The 23,390-nt window shown below is 36.6% G+C and overlaps 1 protein-coding gene across 18 annotated transcripts in view; it reads right to left on the reverse strand.

The window, feature by feature from the left end:
- QKI (QKI, KH domain containing RNA binding) overlaps nucleotides 1-23,390 on the reverse strand; it is a 162,581-nt gene that overhangs the window by 107,600 nt on the left and 31,591 nt on the right. For all 18 annotated transcript variants that reach the window (XR_012433282.1, XR_012433281.1, XM_045390386.3 and 15 more), the window contains exon 2: nucleotides 15,581-15,723. Coding sequence is in view for 16 of the 18 variants with exons in the window: in XM_045390386.3 (XP_045246321.1) it covers nucleotides 15,581-15,723 (143 nt within the window). In the remaining 2 variants the exon portion in view is untranslated. The remainder of the gene's footprint in view (nucleotides 1-15,580; nucleotides 15,724-23,390) is intronic.

Consider the following 23,390-nt stretch of genomic DNA (forward strand, 5'->3'; position numbering starts at 1 on the left):
TACTTTTTTCCATCCCTCTGCATCTCCATGCTGAAAATTTTCTTCTGAGCTATCTTCCAGTTTACTAATTCTCTCTTCAAATGCTTCCAATCTTCTGTTAAACCCACCTGTTGAGTTAATAGTAGGTAAGTAATTTTCTGGCTTAGTTTTTCTCTTATAGCTTCCATTTCTCTTCCTTTTCTTCTGTCTCCTTCCACACTGAAAACTTACAGATCTTACAAAGTCTGGGTCTGAAATTCTAAAATCTAGAGTCTCCGTGCATTTGTTTCTATTGTTTGTCAGATTGTTTCTTCAGATTTTTGTTAATGTCATCTTGTCTCCTTGTGTGCTTAGTTATTTTCTAGTGTGTGTCAGACAATACACTTGCACCTACTTTTACAAGCAACCCAGGATCAATGCAATTTCACTTACTGAGATAGACAATTTTGATCTGAGATATTGTCTCTGTGAGGACCTGTAACCTCCTGGTTCATTCTTACTCCTAAAGTACATATCCATCAGTGTCCCTACCCCCAAGCAAAGACTAGGCTGGGCATGGCAACAGAAATTGACATAGACAAATTATAGACTCCAAATGCTGTCCCCCAAAGCTCAGCCTTTCATCTGCCCTCTCCAGATTCTGCAAACATGCTCAGCAGAAAAAGAGATCCCCTAAAACAGGCTTATATCCTTGATCGTCTCACCTCCTGAAGACCCTGAACTAGTAATTCTTTACAATCTTGCTGGGTCTCTGATGTGTTCAGTTTTTTTTTTTTTTTTTCCTCTTCTATCCTATTTTACTAGAATTGCTCAGCTGGTCTGCATTACCTTGTCAGTCCTTAACAAACACAAGTCTACTGGCATTTTTTGAGCAGTTGCTTTTTAATCTAAAGAGGTCTAGAACTGACATAAGGTAGTATGGTGTAACAATGTGTTGAAATGAGGATCTGAAGGAAAAAAAAACATAACAGAAAAATCTATCAACATGCCTGGTCTTATGTTCATCTCCAATAAGTTCTTCCTACTTTTCTACAACATCATCACTTAACCAGTTTATGTAAGTCACAGATTCCATCAAATTTCACTTCCCCGCTCCTCCAAACAACCTGGACGGAGATAACAATCTTTATACCCCATCACTCACCCACTTTGTTTTTCAGTAAAATAGAGAACAGCCTTTCATTTTCAAATTCAATTCAACAAAACATTTACTTAAAGCTTATTATGTGGCAAGGAGTGAAGTAAATGTGAAGGATTGAGAATAAAGAAACTCTGCTCTCAAGAAGTCTGTGAAAATGCCTGTACTGTATTTGTTACCTTGGCTATTCTTTAAATAAGTAACCTTGTCAGCTACTCTTCAATAATAGTAGTACTCTATACAGATCTTGTTCCAAATTGTCACATACTAGATACACATCTATACTTCACATATGGCCCAAAAATGTCTGGAAAAATGCATTATGAACAGAGATACTTTAGTACAAATAACTAATATGTAACTGGTTTCGACCCATACCCTTTGTGAAGCCAGTTGCCCTACACTCTGTGACCACATACAGAGCCCTGTTTGGCGTACCTCACCCTTTTCATGCCTTAAACCTCCTTGGCTGGAACCACATCAAGATTACATAGAAAAGGGCTTCTACCACAGCTACTTAACCTTCACAATTATTTACTAAATTAAAAATGTTTGTAAAACAGTTACAATCACAGCATTAAATCTGTGACACAAAATTTTACTAACCTTAAAAATGAAACAATCACTATTGCCCCAAGAAACAGCTCAAGGATGTTAAGTTGCATGCCATCAGGACTCTGGTACAGCTGAAATTGTCAAGGTCATCCTTCTCAAAATGTTGTAAGTAGAGAATGAAAAAAAAAAAAACTAATCATAGCAGCTGCTTTGTCTACTGCAACCAATTTCCAAGTTAATATCGTTTGCCTTGCATTAAAATTCATTCTGTGTTGATTTATCACGCCAGTTCTGCAGCTTCATTCAATTAAAACAATGTCACAACACTTTCAAAGAAAATCATTTCAAACAGCCTGAGCTAAGTGCAACTTTCAAGGCCAAAAGAAGGGAAAGAAAAAGGGGAAAAAAAGATGTTCATTAACCCTACTGTTTAAATACAGACCTTCTCTGTGGCTCACCAATTATATTTCTGCCAAGTGGCACGTTAATTTACAAAGAAGAGGTTTACCAACAATTATGTCTAATGTTACTCATTGCTGCTCACACTTCATTTTAAATGGAAATGATAGATTTTTCCCAATGACAAAATGTAAAGCATTATAGAAAACCCTTCCATTAACCTTTTTAAAATTCCATAAACTCCTGCGACACATTATCAAAATAGATAATAAAAAATGGATTTCCAAAAGCACCTCAAGTGAAACACTTCTAAGAACTCATAAAGTGTAATCTCTGCCTAAAATGTGGGGGCGATGGGAGAAACCAAGATTTCATTTTAAAAATGCACTTTTTTGGATTGCTTCTTGCACAACAGATTGATAATCTGTTTTTAAATATTGTGTCTAGTTCTAATTTCTAGGGTGATTTTAGCTAGATGCCTTATACATCTTCCATTATATCACATAAGCAACACACTGGGTATGAAACAAATACAGTCACAGAAGCGTATATGTGTATTTGTTAAAGTCTTTCACTTAGCAGAAGACAAAAAATGGACCACACCCAATCTAGTCAACACTAGTGGACCTATCTTATACAAGTATGTGAGACGAGAGAAGAGTTGTGGCTATATATTAACAGCACAACTGTTTTTAATTAAAAATACAGAATGAATACAGATGCTCCTTGACTTACAATGGAGTTAAGTCCCAATAAACCCACCATTGAGTTGAAAGTGCAGTTTTAAATTTATGATATTTTCAATTCCAATGGTTTTATCTGGAGATGGCCCCACCATAAATTGAGATGCATACTGAAAACATATCACTTTCGAACCACTGTAAACAATCCTAAGTCAGACCATTGTAAGTTGGAGACTATAGATCAAAGTGTCTTGTGTTTTGAGGGAAAATGAGCATCTTATGCCTTGCTACCTTCATATTAATTCTTATAAATTAATAAGTGGCCAAATACATCTGCTGGAGAAATAGCTAATTTATAAAACATAATTAACATTACAGGAAACATCTGGCAAAACCTTTCACATATTGGGCCTTTATAAACATTTTTGTTCATGGCACATGTTATGTACAAGTGCTGTGTAAAAAAGTTTTCTTACAAGGCTCTGTAAAAACAAAACAAAAATTTAAAACTGCATACTTCCATGCTGAAATAGAAAGTGGAAATAACAACTGTTTTGTTTTTATTACTGACTTTGTCCTTTGGGATTTATCCTGAGAACAGCCAGTTAGGCTTATTATATGAGAAATTTCTAAACGTATGAGTTCCAGTGCTGCATACAAGTTACAATTCAGTGACTGAATCCCTCCCTCCAGCTTTATTGAGATATAATGAACAAGGTTTAACTTGTGATGATTTAATTTGGGTATACATTGTGAAATGGTTACCAGAATCAAGCTGATTAACACATCACCCACACAGCTACTGCGCTCAGACATGCACATGCACGCGTGTGTGTGTGTCATGTTAAGCACCTTTTCATAAGCCTTTTGGACATCTGTATATTTTCTTTTGAAAAAATGTCTATTCAAGTTGCCTATTTTTAAATTGGGTTATGTGATTTTTTTGTTTGTTTTGCTGTTTTGGGCTGAGTTAATATTCTGATATCTTTTGGATATTAAACCCTTATCAGATATAAGGTTTGCAGATACTTCCTCCCATTCTGTAGGTTGCCTTTTCATTTTGTTGATTGTTTCTTTGCTGTGCAGAAGCATGTTAATTTGATGTAGTCCTGTTTATTTTTGCTTTTGTTGCTTGTGTTTTATGGGTGTAATATCTAGAAAAATTATTACCAAGACCAGTATCAAATACCTTTATATTTCAGTGTTTTTTTCCTACGTTTTACAGTTTCAGGAAATTCATTTAGGTCTTTAATCCATTTTGACTAAATTTTTACGTATGGTGTAAGATAAGGGTCCACTTTCATCTTTGGAATGTGAATATCCAGTTTTCCCAGCACCAATTGTTTAAGAGACGATTCTTTCTCCATTGTGTAGTCCTGGTACCCTTGTCAAAGATTAGTTGACCATACATTCATAGATTTATTTCTGAGATTCTGTTCTGTTTCACTGGGCTGTGTGTCTCTTTTCATGCCAGAAGCAAATTGTTTTGAATAGAATTTGAAATCAGGAACTGCAATGCCTCAGCTTTGTTCTTTCTCAAGATTGTTTTGGTGTTAGGTGTTTTTTGTGGTTCCACATGCATTTTAGGATTGTTTTTTCCTATTTCTATGAAAAATGTCATTGGAATTTTGACAGGAATTGTATTGAATCTATAGATTGCTTTGGGAAGTATGGAAATTTTAACAATAATCTTCCAATCCATGAACATGGAATATTTTTCCATTTATTTGAATCTTTAATTTATTTGATTAGTGTTATAGTTTTCAGTGAGCAGACATTTTTTACCTCCTTGGTATTATTTCTAATTATATTATTCTTTTTTTTTTTTTTTGAGACAGAGTCTCGCTCTGTGGCCCACATTGGAGTGCAGTGGCGCAACCTCAGCTCACTGCAAGCTCCACCTCCCCAGTTCCCGCCATTCTCCTGCCTCAGCCTCCAGAGTAGCTGGGACTACAGGCACCCACAACCACGCCCGGCTAATTTTTCGTATTTTCAGTAGAGACGGAGTTTCACCGTGTTAGCCAGGATGGTCTTGATCTCCTGACCTCATGATCCGCCCGCCTTGGCCTCCCAAAGTGCTGGGATTATAGGCGTGAGCCACCGCGCTTGGCCTATTTCTAATTATATTACTCTTTCTGATGCTACTGTAAATGAGAGTGCCAATTTTTTTTTTTTTTTTTTTTTGAGATGCAGTTTCGCTCTTGTCACCCAGGCTGGAGTGCAGTGACACGATCTCAGCTCACTGCACCAACCGTCACCCAGGCTCCAGTGATTCTCCTGCCTCAGCCTTCCAAGTAGCTGGTATTACAGGCCTGGGCCACCACACCCAGTTGACTTTTTTGTATTTTTTGTAGAGACGGGGTTTCACCATGTTGGCCAGGCTGGTCTCAAACTCCTGACCTCAGGTGATTCTCCCGCTTCGGCCTCCCAAAGTTCTGGGATTACAGGCATGAACCACCATACCTGACCTCTTAATCTCTTTTTTGAATAGTTTGTTGTTACTGTATAGACAGAAGACTGATTTTTGCATGTTGATTTTTATATCCCAGAACTTTACTAATTGAACAGATTTTTTTGATGGTGTCTTGGGTTTTTCTATATACAAGATTATGCCATTGCAAACAGAGATAATTTTACTCCTTCCTTTATGATTTAGGTGTCTTTTACTTTTTTTTTTTGAGACAGTCTTGCTCTGTTGCCCTGGCTGGAGTGCAATGGTGCAATCTCAGCTCACTGCAACCTCCACCTCTTGGACTCAAGTGATTCTCCTGCCTCAGCCTGCTGAGTAAGCCGGGATTACAGGCATGCATCACCATGCCCGGCTAATTTTTGTATTTTTTTGTAGAGACAGGGTTTCATGTTGGCCAGGCTGGTATCCAACTCTTGACCTCAAGTGATCCGCCCACCTCAGCCTCCCAAAGTGCTGGGAATCAGAGGCATGAGCCACCACTCCTAGCTGCCTTTATTTTTTTGCCCTTGGCCTAACTGCTCTGGCTAGCAACTTACTATATTTAATGGAAGAGGCAAGGGTGGGCATCCATGTCTGCTTCCTGATCTTAGAGGAAAAGCTTTCAGCTTTTCACCATTAAGTACGATGTTAGCTGTGGGCTTGTCACACATAGCCTTTATTATGTTGAGGCATAGTGCTTCTACACCTTATTTGGTTTATCGTGAAAGGATGTTACATTTTGTCAAATGCCTTTTCTGCATCTTTTAAGATGATCTTATGGGTTTTATCTTTCATTCTGTTAATTTGGTGTAGCTCAGTTAATGATTCGCATATGTTGAACCATTTTTACACTCGGGGAAAATCTCACTTGATCATGGTGTATGCTCCTTTTAATGTGCTATTCAATTCAGTTTGCTAGTATTTTGTTGAGGATTTTTGCATCTTTTCAACAAGGATACTGGCCTATAACTTTATTTTCTTATAATGTCCTTATCTGGCTTTGGTTAAGGGCAATGCTGGCCTCATAAAATGAATCTGGGAAGTGTTCTCTCCTGCTCAGTTTGAGAAGCATTGGTGGTAATTCGTCTTGAAATGTTCGGAGGAATTTGACAGTGAAGCCATCAGCTCTTGGGCTTTTATTTGTTGGGAGGTTTTCACTTAATGATTCAATCTCCTTACTCATTATGGGGCTGTGCAGATTTTCTGTTCCTTCATCATGTGGTCCTGATAGGTTGTATGTTTTAGGAATTTATCCATTTCTTCTAGTTTACTCAATTTTTTGGCATGTATTTATGCACAGTAGTCTTTTATGATCTTATTATTTCTATGGTATCAGTTGTAATGTCTCCTCCTTCATTTATTTTGACTTTTTTTCTCTTGGGTTAGTCCAGCTAAAGGTGTGGCAATTTTGTTTACCTTTTCAAAAACCAACTCTCAGTTTTGTTGACCTTTTCAGTTGTATTCCTGGCCTCTATTTCATTTATTTCTGCTCTGATCTTTATTATTTCATTCCTTCTGTTTAAGCCTCTGGCACCCACTATTTCCAGGTAGTTTCCCACCCATTAAAAAAAAAAAAAATCCCAGGAAATTTTTACTGTGAGAATGAAAACTCACTATGTAATTTCACTACACAGTTTCTTCTACGGACTATGTATTGTGTGAGATATCATAGATTTAAAAAAAATAAAACACTAACAGTGAGTTTCTGACTTCAGGAATGACATGCAAGAGTCATGCAGATCACTGCATACCATGTGATAAGAGTTTAAAAGGTGGGTACAAAGTGTTCTAAGGGGAACCAACTGTCTGTAGGAGTCAAAGCACACACACATAGCAAAAGGAGCACTAGAGCTCAATACTGTGGGATGAGGGAGAGCTGGGCATGTTTGGTGGGAAGGAAGAAATAAGAAAGAGGTGTCACAGAGAAAAAAAATTAAAAAGTACCTGCCATTTTTACAGAAGAGTGAATTGCTTAGGTGGCTGGGAAACATGGGTAGCAGCAAATAAAGCTTGAAAAGTAGTTTGGTATCTTTTAAAAGGCCTTGTGCATTGGACCTCATATTCTCACAAATACTGTCTTCTGCTCTTGTCATAAAACACTTGTTGACTTGTATTGCCTTCATATTGTTATTAATTGGTTAAATAATCTTTTTTCTAATTGTTACTTAACATCTGGAGTGATAATCTGTCTTCTTCACCTGAATTTGTTTTGAATGGTTTCAGCTTATTATCCAGTTATATCAGTACTCAAAGAATGATACACTGTAATTTAGGATATCCAAATGAGCATACCACAGATTTCAAATTTTGGTTTTAACTGGTTATTAATTTTTCCCCTTTGCTGCTGGTGTCAAATGGGAGTATCACGAGTGCAAGGACTACGTCATTCAACATTTCTTAGGCGTTGAGTATGCTGCAGTATGTTTTGAGTGTTGAAGTATGAGCCAACTTCTGGCCTGGGTATTCTACATGCATTAAGTCACTTAATCCTCAAAACAACACTGTACAGTGCTTACCACTACCACCTACATCTAATACATGAGAGGTAACATCAGTAGCCCAAATCCTAGAACACCTAGATTGATTCTTCTAGAGTTCAGACACTTAATACAGCCTCTCTTCTAAAGACCTTAACATATACCCTGATAACAACAAAAATTCATGGTTAGTTTTCTCATTGTTGTTAATCTTTCAAAATGTCTAGTACTCAGTTTACAGAACCTCTATTCAAATCCAAGTTTACTTTCAGAATTAGTCCAGTTGTGTTTTTATAATTTCTTCCCCAACTACATACATACCAAACATATCATTACTATATCATTTCAGATCATCACATCTTGGTTTCTCAATATTTTCATATCTTTTGCTGATTGTCACCACTTTAACAATCATCACATATATCTTTATTCTCAATGAATGGCAATATCAGCAAGGCCCTTCCCTCATTCTTAGCCTTCACATGTGAAAGATAAAGAAATCTTAAGATTTTCCCTATTTAATCTGTGCTCTTCATTTCAACTGCCACTGCCTGAGTTCAAGCTCTCATTATTCCATACCTGGATTGTGGCTATATCAGTACCATGAGAGCAATTATGTCTTTTCATATTCCTGTGCCCTGTTACCTAGCATGGAACACATACTAACATTTCTAGGATGAAGAAATGATACTAAGATTTTGCTGTTTTATATTCAGATATCATTTTTAGTGTTCAAGTTCTAATTACTTTTCAAATTTTAAGAGGTTTGTTTTAATCTGTCCTTAACATGGCAAATTTATACTACTTATATACTATCTTAAAAGTACAAAGGAAAGAAACTATCAAAACAATCATTGTTCTATAACCTCAAACAATACAGCATTGAAGTTTTCAAAGTCAATCAATTCCCTACCAGATAATAAAGAAAATATTTAACAATATGAAACAAGGAGATGCTCAAGTTTATGACGGACAGGCTGCTTATTGATGACACTGATTTTGGACTTGGGAAAAGCAGTGTTCTATGGTAGACAAAACAAGATTTCAAGAAATCCCCAATTTATTTGGAAGCTACCTTGTTGTAAATCCTGGGTTAAGATATAAAATATGTTTTCTGGCTGGGCGTGATGGCTCCCACCTGTAATCCCAGCACTTTGGGAGGCTGAGGCAGGAAGACTGCTTGAGCCCAGGAGTTCAAGACCAGCCTGGGCAACACAGTGAGACCTTGTCTCTAAGATAAAACAAAACAAAAATCACTTAAATATATATGTATTTTTTCCCAATGAAATGATTAACTGAATTTAGCTCAAAAGCTAGTAGCTGAAAAGCTCAACCTCAACATCCCTAAAGTAAAGGCAAGTGATCTCAAAAACTCAGGTACTTTTCTGCCCAAATTGAAATCAAAAGAAAACATAATCTCATTAACTTAGAAAATAAATTTAGGTCACCTACTTATAAACAGGAACTGAAATGCGTGGAAGAGTTCAAGCAGTATAACCTTTGACTGCTTCACAGCCCATTTCATGTGTGACAATATGAGGGGTTAGGAGGAGGAAGATTCTGTTATTAGCCATTTTACTCCCGGAGACACTGCTCTCTCAAATTGTGATGAAAGGAGACCATCACCTTGAGCGTTCCTTTAATCTTTATCAGAAATAGTTCAATGTTCCTGGAATATGCATAGCACTGAGAAGCAGATTTCTCCTCGATTTCTATATTATATACTTTGGCTATTTCAGCAAGAATCCCAGAGATATGGAGATTGAATATCTATGAGTAGATATCAAATTATTATCAAATTATACATAAGTCCTTTGTAGCAGTAATTTTAACAGAGTAGATTCTAACTCTTTAGATAAATCATAGACAAACGTTTCTGTCTAATCTGAATAATTCTTCCCTAATAACCCCATCTTTTCTTTTGTTCTTCTAAGCACTAGTTCCTATCAAATATTAAAACATATTACTTACAAAAGAAAGTGCCTGCATTTTTAAAACTCGGAAAGGCCTTATTAAAGAAATGTTAAACTTTGGGAAAATATCAGCTATGTATTGTTTTCAGACTGTCTTGTAACCCTTTCTGTAATTATTTACTAACATCCTAAGAAATGTAGTATATCCCAAACCATAAAAAGCCTATGAAATATTTGGTACACAACAGGCCCTAAATATACCCTTACAGAGTGAAATAAAGAGGAAACTTCAAAACACAATGAAGAGTCATAAATTGACTTTTACTAAACCAATCTAGTTGAAATTATACATCAACAGTAAGTTTCCCCACCTAAAATGTAAAGATATGCCCTACATTATCAAATCACACTGCTAAATTAAAACTTTAACAGGTTAATATGTAATCTGAATCACTTCACAACTCCACTGAATAAAAATATATACTAATGAGAAAAACTACCTTTAAATAGATTCCTGTACAAACTATCAAAGAGAGACATGCAGATCTTACTTTTAAAGATTATTTTCACTCATAAAATTATGATCATATTCAGGCAAAAATAAAGTGTTAACCTGGGTACTGAAAAAGGAGACTTTGAATATCATTAAATTTTGATTTAATATCATTTGTTATTCAGAAGAATGAAAGTGAAAGTAGAGTACATCAAGACTCCTGAGGTTCTTGATTCATCCTTCGTCAAAGGAACAAAGCCTTTAAGGAAAGATAACTTACTGAATTGGCCCCTCTCCCCATAATCCCTCTAAAACAAATGCCAGCTCAACACCCAATTTGACACCAGCTTCTCAAGACTGGTGACAAATAACAACCCTATGCTAACTAACTCAGAAGCTATGACTAGCCTAAGCTGATTTGCAAACCCAGGAAAATGAAACAGAAGGAGAACTTACAACTCATGTTCCATCATCAACATATATTATTATAAGAGTGTACTGTGAATAACATTATGAATCTAAACTACTCACAACAGCAACCAGGCTGGGATCCTACAGGCTGAAAACACAATCCTTGAAGAGACATTGTCTATCTTACAAAACCTTTGACAATATGGGTATTCATGATGGCCTAGACCCAAGAGATGCCTTTCAAAAGCTATTATTCGAAATTAAAGCCCATTTTAAAAACATCAGAAAATCAGAACTATATTCACATAACTCCAAGAAGTCTCACTACAATTTAATCATCAAATCATGTCCAAAGGAAGCAGTTTACCAATCTAAACTGTTCATGCATTTAACAGGACGACTAGTATCGTCAACAGCTAGACCTCGCCAATATTTATCAAATCTACTACTCTGGCAGATCCTATAGAACAATTTCCAGCAACTTGAAATTGATAACTAGGCAAATTTAATGACAAAATTATTACTGGCTCATTCAAAATATAACACTTTTTACTTATGTAAATCAGTTAACTCTATTCATAATCATTTATAACATTTCCATGGATTCAAACAAGAAAACTTGACCAGCCAGATAAACAGTTTGATGGTCTAAATATAACTTCAATGCTCTTTCATGTCTGTAGTTTTATGAATGCACAAGAAACTTAAAGTCTTAAATAATTTAATCTTTTATCTTTCATACAAGACTGAGCTCCTTCAAGAACAGGATTATTTTTCTTATGTGTAATCACAAAAACCACAGAGTGCCTGCTCTATCAGGTGTCACATATTTGTTACCTTCACTCCTCCAAACAATCCTATGAAGTGAACCTTATAACTTCATAGACAAACAGATTCTAAAAAGCAGCCATACGCTCAAAGCCAATGTGATCATCTCATTTATTGTTCGGCAAATATTTATTTCAGTCCCCTTCTCACTGTAAATGAAGTGAATGTCAGTAGTGCTGACTTTGAGGTTTCTCAACGTCAGCACTACTGACATTTGGGGTCAGGTAATTCTTAGTTGGGGGGCTGGAGGTGCACAGAGGCTGACTGTCCTGTGCATTATAGGATGTTTAACAGTATCCCTGGACTCTACCCACTAGATGCCAATAGTACCCCCTCTCCCAAGTTTAGACACTGAAAGTATCTCTAGCCATTGCCAAATGTCCCCATAGGTAAAACTGCCACCAGCTGGGAATCACTGGGCTAATGGAAAGGAACAAGAGCAGAGGCCTTATACATGCTTATGCAATTTGGCTTGGATCTTGCATTCCAGTGGCCTGACATAACAGCATGCCCTAAGCAGCCACTGCCCGCTTTAGCCTGGGTCCAGCAGGAACATGAATGGAGAAAACCTAAACCCACCCACAGTTAGCCTCAATCAAGCTAGGCTCCACCTTAATCAGTATACCCTCAGCCAACATACAGACCCATGAGCACAGAAATAAATGATTATTATTTTAAGCCACCCAGTTTTAGGGTGTTTTATCATGGAGCATTATTGTGGCAATTGTTGACAAATACAGCCTATAAGGGGAGAAGCCAGAATTCAAAAGCTAGGCTTATCTGACTAAAAAACCTACTGTCTTTACTGTATCAAAGAGTTTTTTCAAAAGAATTAAATATTCTCACCCAGAATGTGCTTGGTACACAGTAGAGATGCAACAGAAGTCTGCTTTATTCATAAGTATTAATTCTGTAAAAATTTTAATACATTTTCAGTGGCCTATTCATATCAGCTTCTCATTCTTACATCATGAGGTCAAACTTCAAAAACGTTGCATAGGGCACTACAGCACTGCTTCATTTCTCAGACCTTGAGTCTGAGACTTTCTTCTCCTATCAGTTTCAGAGCTCTGCACAGCTAAGTTCAAAACACTATCTCTAACTTAACACTGACTTCTGTAGGTAACGTGCTATGTGCAAATGCAAAAGACAACAGGTTTAAAGAAAAAGAAAAGTTGAACAATATCTGAAAGAGTGAGTTTCATACAAATATGCACAAATACTTACTGTGCATACACCATCTACCAGACACATTCTAAGCACTGGAAATACGGTACTGAAAGACAAAAAGATTCCTGCCCTGATAGAGCTTCCATTCTTGTGACACACAGCATAAAGACATTTTCCAAGTGCTTCACTCATATTAACTCTTTCGTCTTCATTATCTTGTGAGAAGTTTAATATCTCCATTACAGAAATGAGAAAACTGAACACCAGGAATGAAAAGTCACAAAACAACATCACTTCCCAGGCTTTTGGTTAAGATCAAGTGTAACACCAAAGCCACAAAACAAGCAGCAAAACTAGCTAGAAGTCTTGACTCTGAGTTCCTACTTTTGACCACGGCATGACACTGCCCCTCTGCTAACTCTCTAACCTCACGTCTTACACTTCCCAAGCACGTTCCTGCCTGAGTCAGCTGTACTTGCTGTTCACTCTGCCTGGAATGTTTTTCTCCCAGATGGTTTTCATGCCTTCCTCCCATCATTCTGTTCCTGTCTCTCCATTCCCATCATATTATAAGAGATTTCTTCCCTGATTACCCTTAAAAATGAATACCTCCTTCCATACACAGTCACTATTCATCTGTCTACCCCACTTTATGTTCCTCCATAACACTGATTACAGCTATAGATTCATTTGTTTACTGTTTGTCTTTGCCACTGAGATGTCCACTCCACGAGACCAGTGACACTGTTTAATTCATCACTTCACCACTTACCGTTTCAGGCCTCCTGAAATGATGATGCTTGGCAAAATAACCAGGTACATGATCACCTACCTCTCAGCCTGGCTGACCCTGCCCCCGCTCCAAAAAAAAAAAAAACCCAAAAAACTTAGAGGAGTGATTCTCACACTTCAGCAAGCATCAGAATTATCTACAGGGCTTAACAGGCAGATTGCTAGGCCTCACCCTTACCCCAGAGTTTCTGATTCAATAAGTATGGAAAGGGGCTTGAATATTTACAGTTCCCAGAAAGCATAGAAACTATGGTCCAAGGAGTGTGTTTTGAGAATCACCGATCAAGACAAATATCATGCTCCAACACACCTGTCAGTAACAGTAGTTCACTGTGGCAAGAAGTCACAACTGGAGGAGGAAGGAAAGGAATATAGTGAAGAGTTGCCCTCTAGACTCAAGTCCTGACTTAGAAGACTATATGAAACATATGTCTTTTAAATAATGCATAACTATCCCTTCCTTGAATAGGATTTCCTTTTTTAAGAGATGGAACCAGACAGATCAACATTGTATTCTCTATCAAGGTCTTACATATTCTATGTTAATGCCCACTGCAGAAACATTATCCCTTAAGGTTTAAATAAGCAAAACAGACAGTTGCTAACCTTTCTGGGATAGTGAAAAACCTAACAGCAGTAGACCCCAATTGGAACAGCTGCCCAAATCACAATTTCCCATCTCTACAAATAATCCTAATACCCAGGGTAGGCTCACAGTGGTCGTGTCTAGGTAATGGTAGGTAACTTCACTTCCCCAGTCAGAAAGGCCCAGAACACATTCACTCTTCTAAGAATTTTAAAGATAAAGTCTGGGAGGCACCGATGCCAAGTTATGTCAGCAAGGCTCTCAACCGAGAAGCTCCACAAACTCCTGCTGCTCAAGTTCTCAGATGCCCTCGTTCCTAGCCTAACATGGCACTTTGTTTTCCAGCTATTCCTTTAATCCTCTGTGTTACTCAATAATCTTCCAACCAACTCCTCTTTTCCTACATTATCCAAGACTATTTGTGTATTTGCAACCAAATACCTATAAAACCAGAATAAATAATTAAAAAAAAAAAGGTTATATAGATCAATTTTTGCAAATTGTAATGTAACCGCAAAGTATCAAAGCTTTTTCCTATTAATTCAACTTAAGACATTTCTCATCTAGAGACTAGTGTTCTGTCCATATAACCAATGCATCATAGAGCACAACATCGTATTTCTGACATTATAATAACTCCTTTTTTCATCTGCTTTCATAAAAGTCCTCTGAAATTTAGCAAAAAGCCACCATCTTTTCTTGGTTTATTCAACAACTATTGTTACCTATTATGTGCCAATATTACGAGGGATACAGCAGTGAATAACAAAGACAAGATTCTTGTTTTATGTACACCTTACATTCTTCTGGGGAGACAGAGAGAGAGAGAAAATAAACCAGAGAAATGCCCGATTATAAGTGCTATTGCAAAGAAAAAAAAAAAAGACAATGTGAAACAGTGAGTAGCTAGACAGATGGCTTTTAAATAAAAAGGTCAGGGGAAGCCTCTCTGAAGTGACATTTGAGCTAAATTCTTAATGACAAGAAGCAGCCAGCCAGAGATCAGAGCACAGCTAACATAAAGGTCCCTAGGACTGGGAACAGACTTGACTTGCTCTAAAAGCCAAAAGAGGGCCAATGTGACTACAGTGTGGTAAAGAAGAGGGAAAATCATTTTAGATGAGGTCAGAGAAATAGAATGGACGGTATCACATAGGGTTTTGTAACAAAAAGCAAAGAATCTGGATTTATTTAGAAATTAACAGATATAGGAAAAGGAGGCTATTTGCAAGATGTTTATAGAGAATAGTTGAACAATGGACTAAGATGGGGGGAAATCAGATTACAAACAGTGGTTTCAATAAAAATTTTAGAGCTGAAAGGAACCTTGTAGTCCAACACCTTCATTTTACAGAAAGAATGCTGTGGCCCAAGCTGTGGCTTCTTGAAGGTCAGATTAAAGATGAGCAGAGTTGTGGTTGGTGCTCTGTGACAATCAGGCCAGAGTGCTTTCCACAATTCCTCATTCAGTTTTGAAACCCAAGAGTCTATACCATGTGCATTTCCAAAGTGACATAGCAGCAATCAAATGGAAACATATTTAGAAAGAAACTTTTTAAATTATCCATGCCAAATTATTCACACTTCAGTTGATGACTGCATTTTTTTAAAGTGGCTAATAATGCTTAAGTATTTACCACCAAATATATCTCTTCCCAAAATATGTGAAGCAGAACAAAATTGAATAAAACAACAAAATATACTTACATCTGGGTATTCTTTTACAGGCACATAAAGTTTCTCTTGTAACTGAACAATAGGTCCCACAGCATCAGGCAATTCTGCACTCCTTTTCTCTGTACTGCCATTTAATGTGTCATTGTACATGTCTTTCCGTACTCTGCTAATTTCTGTTAAAAGTAAAAATTTTAAATGTGTTAGACAAAAAAAATATTCTTGCTAGTCCAGGGGAAAAAGAGAGGGCAGGGGAGGTTTCATTGATAAAGCGTTAAAACTCAAATAAAGAGCTCCTGGCCTATTCTGTCATTCTCTGGATTAAGCCCATGTTTAACAGGACTACAGCCTTAATTAATTTCTACCACAAACCAATTTTTATACCAATCAAATAACATATCTTATTAAATCAACTTCAAAGCCCAAGCTCCTTCCTAACCGGTATAATATGGACTTGTTAGTTTATCTAATTTTTCCAAATCTAAATGAGGCCAGTCATTCCAAATGATAGCTTCAGTAAACAACTATAAGAATGCCTGTCAGACAAAACTAATACCAAAGCCTCTTTTGTACTTCAGAACTAATCTGTCTGAAGGACATTTAAATGGGACCACTTCGATTATTTTTAGATATCTTTAGAATACCCAAACAGAGATGTTCAAAAGACAACAGACTGCAAGTTCAGCAGAAGTCTGAGTTTCATATACAAATCTAATGGTTAAAGCTATCAGAAGAGACGTCTTAGAGCAAGTAACGGGAGAAAGAAGGACGGAATGCACTTGAGAAAAAGGAAGGGGTAAGGAAAAGAAGATCCAAACCAAGAAGAAATGGAGGTAGGAAGGAGAACTAGAGAAGAGGGGTGTTAGAGAAGCTAAGAAATGACAGATTCAAGGACAGGGTGATCAACAGTATCAAATACTACAAAAGAATGTAAGATAAACAGCAAAAGATGGTACCTTGGATTTGACTATAAGCCACTGGTGATCAGAGAAGTTTCAAGGGAAAGAGATAGTAACAGATCAAACTACACTGGGTTAATAACTGAAATATTAAATATAAAAAGAGGAAGTAGTGATACCTAAAATCAATGACCTGTTTTTAAAAACCTGTATTACTGTTCTTGGATATACATATACATTTTTTTTTAAGTAGGCGAATTCTATTTTAATGAGCCGAGTACTATAAAGAAAGCGGATCCTTTCAAAAATTACTAAGCTTCTAGTATGCACCAGAAGACAGGCTCCTGTCCATTGGAACATACTGCCTAGTAAGAGCTGTCATTATGAAGGTTAGCCGGATGCATATGTAATGTCTCTCTATCCTACAGACTGTGTCCTCCTTGGGAGAAAGGCTTGCATCCATTAGTATTTAAAAATAAAATGTCTTTTATTTTTTAAATGTATTTTGTATGCTTTCCAAACATGGGGAAGTTCAATCTATTGACAGTTCCTTAGGAACTATCAAATATGAAGGCACTCTTTAATTTTTCTAACTAGTTATTTAAATCAGTTTTGGTTAAATAAAATGCAACACAGCAAAAAGGCAAGATCAAAGCTATTCTTAGTTATAAAATCTTAATCAATTAAAAAAGGCACTGTAATACATTTTCTGCTTCAGTGATACCAATATTCATTTTATAACAAATTTTATCTCTTAAATAACAATTTGCTTATTAAAGCTTACCAAATGCTTTTCTCTGAATAGCAAATAAAATCAACAAAAATCAAGAGATTACCTTGGATTTGACTACATGATACGGGCAGAATTTTATTATTTCCTAAGGTTCTTTTTATACTTCTAGCTTTATAATTAAATCTTTCCTAAAAATGTCCAGTATCAAATTGGTGTTTATCTTAAATTAGCATATGACAGCAATTCTCAAATCAAGTTTTCAACAACCAAATAATAATTTAAACACAAATGCTCATTTACATAATTTATATAACTACAGCAAGTAATTAACCAAGGGGCATTAGAAAAATTTAATCTAATTAAAATCACACATATATCCTTTAGCCAGGTCTCTGGACCAATAAAGCACTTTGCGTATAATTATCATTTAAATATCTTCTTCAGAAACTACCTATTCTTACTATATAGTTAGCATCACGCCAATATCAAAGCCTGAGAACAACAGCAGGAAAGAAAACTATAGATAAAATTTGCCTAAAAATATAGATGCAAACATCTGAAAGAAATAGAAAAATAAAAATGCACTAAGACATAGTAGAATTTATATACTGAGTGCAAGAATAGTTCAATATTGAAGAATCTACTATTATAAGTAACCATAGTAATATAATAAATCTAGGGAAGAACAGTGACTTTCCAGGTAAACAAATTTATCAAACTTAAAAAAAAGAATCTATTGCAAGTTATCAAAAAATTCATATAAGATGACTAGATTAAAAAATATATAAATGTGCCAGGTGCAGTGGCCCATGCCTGTAATCCCAGCACTTTGGGAGGCCGAGGCAGGCAGATCACTTGAGGTGAGGAGTTCAAGACCTGCCTAGCCAACATAGTGAAACCCCGTCTCTACCAAAAATATAAAAATTAGCTGGGCATAGTGGCGGACGCCTGTAATCCCAGCTACTTGGGAGGCTGAGGCAGGAGAATCACTTGTACTCAGGAGGTAGAGGTTTCAGTGAGCCAAAATGGTGCCACTGCACTCCAGCCTGGGCAACAAGAGCAAAAAACTGTCTATAAATAAATAAATAAATAAATAAAGCATAAAACCAACAGTCCTCATACATGAGCATCTATCTGGTTAGAGAATACAATTCATTTACCACTTAAGTTGTACGTTTATAAATACCTATGCTACTCTGATTAATAACACAAAGTTCCATGAGACTCTATTAACCAGTGTGTCCCCAGGTGCCTGGAACACAGCTGGCCCTCAATAAATACCTGGTGGAGGTAAACAAAGGGAAGAATGCTGGGTTTCTGCAGCATTAAAGTTAAACAAGTCATGGTTCCAGCTCTCAAAGAACTTACTCTAATAAGGAAGACAGATAAGTCTTTTTACCATCTTTTTTTCAGTCTCTAAGATATATCACTCAATTTCATAACAGAACACCAATTAATGTACAAGGTAGTAATGATGGGAATGAAAAGGTGACCAAGACATAGTTCCGGTCCTCAAGGGCTTTATAATCTTATTCACTGTTGAGTTTGGCCAATTATTATAAACAGGAAAAAAAAAAAAGGTAGAAAATCACCAGCACTTCCTCTGTGTTACTCAGAACAAGTTCTGATTCCAGTTCTAACAGTAACTGTGATTTTAGACAAGTCCCTTTCTTACAACCTCTCTGTGCCTGTGCTTCATATGCTTACTCAATAAATGAACTGAATCCATTGGTTTCCAATCTAAGTATGCAAGAGCCCATTTATTCTTTTCCTCCGTAATCCTGTTTTTAAAAGTTTTGTCTTTAAAGCTTTCCATTTGTAAGTCCTGGCAATCAGGGCTTCTGCGAATGTTATCCTAGCAGGAGGATACAATTATAGCCAAACTACTACAGAAACATGCAACAAGTATGGGTTTGGGAAATGCTTTAGTCCTTTTGTAAGTAACAGCTTCACAGGTGTTCTCATGAAACATAGGAATTCTTAATATGTTGTACACATTATTTTGCTGTATCAAACATTATGACACTCAAATGCCCCACCACCGTGCTACAACCCGCAGCAGTTGTTCAGAGAACTAAACATTCGGAACAGTTTGCTTAATCACACGTAGTACAAAAACTCTCCCAACATGAACTCCAGGCATGTATTTTCTATCTAAATATCCCCAATATCAAGATAAATTTTTAGGTATCTCTAAAGATCTTAAATATTATAAATTTGTTTTAATAAACCAAAATCTGCTCTCCTAAAATTTCTACCACTGGCCACCACTCAGCAGCCCCACAAACATTTGAAAAATTCTAGGCCGGGCGCGGTGGCTCAAGCCTGTAATCCCAGCACTTTGGGAGGCCGAGACGGGCGGATCACGAGGTCAGGAGATCGAGACCATCCTGGCTAACAGAATGAAACCCCGTCTCCACTAAAAATACAAAAAAATTAGCCGGGCGAGGTGGCGGGCGCCTGTAGTCCCAGCTACTCGGGAGGCTGAGGCAGGAGAATGGCGTAAACCCGGGAGGCGGAGCTTGCAGTGAGCCGAGATCGCACCACTGCACTCCAGCCTGGGCGACAGAGCGAGACTCCGCCTCAAAAAAAAAAAAAAAAAAAAAAAAAGAAAAGAAAAATTCTAAAATATCTAAGTGTCCTCTTCCCTAAACCAACGACATGGGAGGCTGTTTAGACGAACTCTGTTTAGACGAACTCTGATTTGTCTAGGTCCCTTTTAATATGTAAAACCCTACATTGTACACAACATTCCATAATGATCAACGGGTAAGGCAACTGAGGTTATCAACTTCTAGTCCCAAACCCTGCCCTGTCCATAATCACTGTTTAAGAGCTGATGATGCTTAAGAATATCTTTGCTGACATTTTGCTAATGGTGTTAAGACAAGTCTCTACCATTCCATAATTCTACATCTGTTTTTTAGACACCAACAGAAGATTTCAATTTTTTTTTCCTGGATATTTTCTGCAACACATACCCCTTCAGCAGACTGACACTAATCTATCAGCTGATACTCTTTAAGCATGAATAGTCTCCGAGTCAAGAATCCAACTAACTGCAACTTTATAGAGCACACATTTCTTTGGCCCAGATCCCAAAATACAGGCACACCTTGGTGAAGAGTGAAACATCGTTTCAAAAATAAATGAATAAATAATACATACTCTAGTAACTTGCTTTTTAATCTAGTTGCTCTCTGTACCTTGCGAATTTGGCCTCTTAAAAAGAGCACAGTGAAGTTAAATTCCATGGGTTGTTCTTAGCTCAAAAATAACTTTTTTTCATCAACTACTTGATGAAATCCAAAGCTACAACGGGACCAGAACCTCCTTGTGGAGCCACCAGTTTAAATAGGAAATCATCTGTTTAGGAATCTACAGGTTATGCCATCAAGTTCAGAATATACATTTTTCAAGTTTTGGGAGTACTTGCCTTTACAGAACTTAGGCTCTTCCCATTTTCTACAATCTTTTGAATTTACCTTTTTTTTTTTTTTTTTTTTCAAATTTCACTATGCTGAAAACTATTGTGTAGGCCTGAAAACATGTTACTACTTACTGTCTCATCACATTTCTCTGCTTTAATTATCTTGATTTTTTTCTTTTCCAAACTAAGGTTCAACTGTCAGTTAATTCTGCTCCGATGTCACTGCACAGTTCTGTTTCATGTGACCTTTACTCCTTTTTCTTTCCCCTTAATTCACCCAACTATGGATTTTGCTAAAAGGTTTTAAAGTCATTCTTATGTTTCAACAGCCTCAGCTCACGTTTGTCTTTGGCTTTTCCATCACCACTACTCTTTTATTGCATCCAAATTATTGTACATGTACACTGCCACTTTTGTACACATCCTTTTAATATCTGAATTACTGGGCCGGGCGTGGTGAGTCACCCCTGTAATCCCAGCAATTTGGGAGGCCGAGGTGGCCAGATCACTTGAAGTCAGGAGTTCAAGACCAGCCTGGCCAACATGGCGAAACCCCATCTCTACTAAAAATACAAAAATTAGCCAGGTGTGGTGGCATGCACCTGTCATCCCAGCTACTCAGGAGGCTGAGAAAGGAGAATTGCTTAAACTTGGGAGGCAGAGGCTGCAGTGAGTTGAGAATGTGCCACCACACTACAGTCTGGGTGACAGAGTGAGACTCCATCTCAAAATATATATATATATATATATATATATATATATGAATTATTGGATTTAACTAACAGATCAATCACTCTGAAAAACTAGAACACTGGAATTAAGGACAACAGGAAAAACTGTTAAGAGAATAAAAAAATATGGCATGAGAAATCTTACAGCATTTAGCAGTCATTTCCCGAAATATATAAATACATAGCTAAGGCTGTGTATAAAATCAATACTGCAATGTTGGAGAGCCAAAGAATCAAATACAGCTCTACGTTACTTTCTGGTTTATAAATTTTTCAGCAAATTTAAACTAAGAAAATGAAAATTAGGAAATGAAACATGAAAAATATTTACTAACTCAATCATAAGCAACAAAATATTAATGAAAAGTAAAATTCAAAACCAAAATGCATCAAAGAATTACTTTCAGGATTTGTAAAAAAACGAAACAGTTTTAAAACACTGAAGAAAACCTCACATAAAATGCATCTTACACTTAGTGTTGTGGTAGCTGATTCAACTGCTCAGCCTGCAATGCTGATGTTATAGACACATATATTTTTTCACTGGGTATCTATCCGCTGTTTCTTTGTACATTACATTTGAATCCATCAACAAAATTTGCCTTATCATTGTATTAGAACAGGAGCTAATAAAGGAATAAAAAGGTTACTGTGTCGTCTGACCATAAATGTGCTTTTCAAATTTTACATTTTCCATTAACTTATGGAAAATCCTAGTTGTCAGTAAAATGACAACTATATATAAACACATATATAATTTGATATACATAGTATAAATTTTATGAGGTAGCTTAAAATGACTGCTTTCATCTGAAGCTTAAATAGGCTCCAGTATTTCCACACTGTCTGCAATCCCTACCTCTTGCTAGACATTAAAGCAGTACACTAACACAAAGAGCAAAGTAAGATTTAGTTATTTTAGGTCTTAATAACAAATACTTGTTTTTATTTATATAATACTCATTAAATCTTAAAACAATAATATTAGTAATTTATTTAAAACTGAAGAACAACTGCCACTTCATAAAAAGGTGGCTGTTATGTAACCTCACGTATTTAGGATTAACAACGATCTCTTCTGTAAAAAGAAACAAACTTTAATTAAGGGTTGACTAAGTACAGAGAAAGTTTTAAAGTAATTTTTGAGCTAAGAACCCATGGAATTTACCTTCACTGTGCTCTTTTTAAGAGGCCAAATTCACAAGGTACAGAGAGCAACTAGATTAAAAAGCAAGTTACTAGAGTATATATTACTTATTTATTTATAAGACAAAGTTTCACTCTTTTCACAAAGGCTAGAGTGCAATGGCACAATCTCAGCTCACTGCAACCTCCGCCCCCTGGGTTCAAGCAATTCTCCTGCCTCAGCCTCCCCAGTGGCTGGGATTACAGGTGCCCACCACCACAGCCAGCTAATTTTTTTTTTTTTTTTTAAGTAAACATGGGGTTTCACCATGTCGGCCAGGCTGGTCTCGAACTCCTGACCTCAGGTGATCCACCCGCCTCGACCTCACAAAGTGCTGGGATTACAGGCATGAGCCACTGCACCAGGCCTAGAGTATGCACTATTAAGTGAAATGTGTTTTGCTTACTCTAACAACCAAATAAATCCGATTTAATTTCAAAGCAACCGCTTTCAAACTGGCAAGAAAAAAAAAAACAAAAAAACCCAAGCTATCAGTAACTCTCTAGATGGAACCTTATTCCAGGAGTTAAATTGTACTCTGTACTTCACAATTCTAAGTTCAAAAACAAAAACTACAAAATTAAATTAATCATAACTCCTCTTTGTATTACCAAAATTAACAATGGTCCAAAATTGTCAATAAATTTCACATGCAAAAATTCGAAACAGCAAAAACCTTAACAATGTTAATTCGATTTCCCTGATTGTTCTCAGCAGCAGTTCTGTATTACAGAAGTACCTAACAGTAAGTTGCACATGTTCCAGGGGTTATAGAAAAGAACCTCTATCATACCGATCAAATTTATACTTAAGTATACATTTTTTTGGTAAACACAACAAAGTCGAAAAAGATACAACTATTAA

This window comes from Macaca fascicularis, chromosome 4, assembly GCF_037993035.2.
Source record: "Macaca fascicularis isolate 582-1 chromosome 4, T2T-MFA8v1.1".
Taxonomy (NCBI): Eukaryota; Metazoa; Chordata; class Mammalia; order Primates; family Cercopithecidae; genus Macaca; species Macaca fascicularis.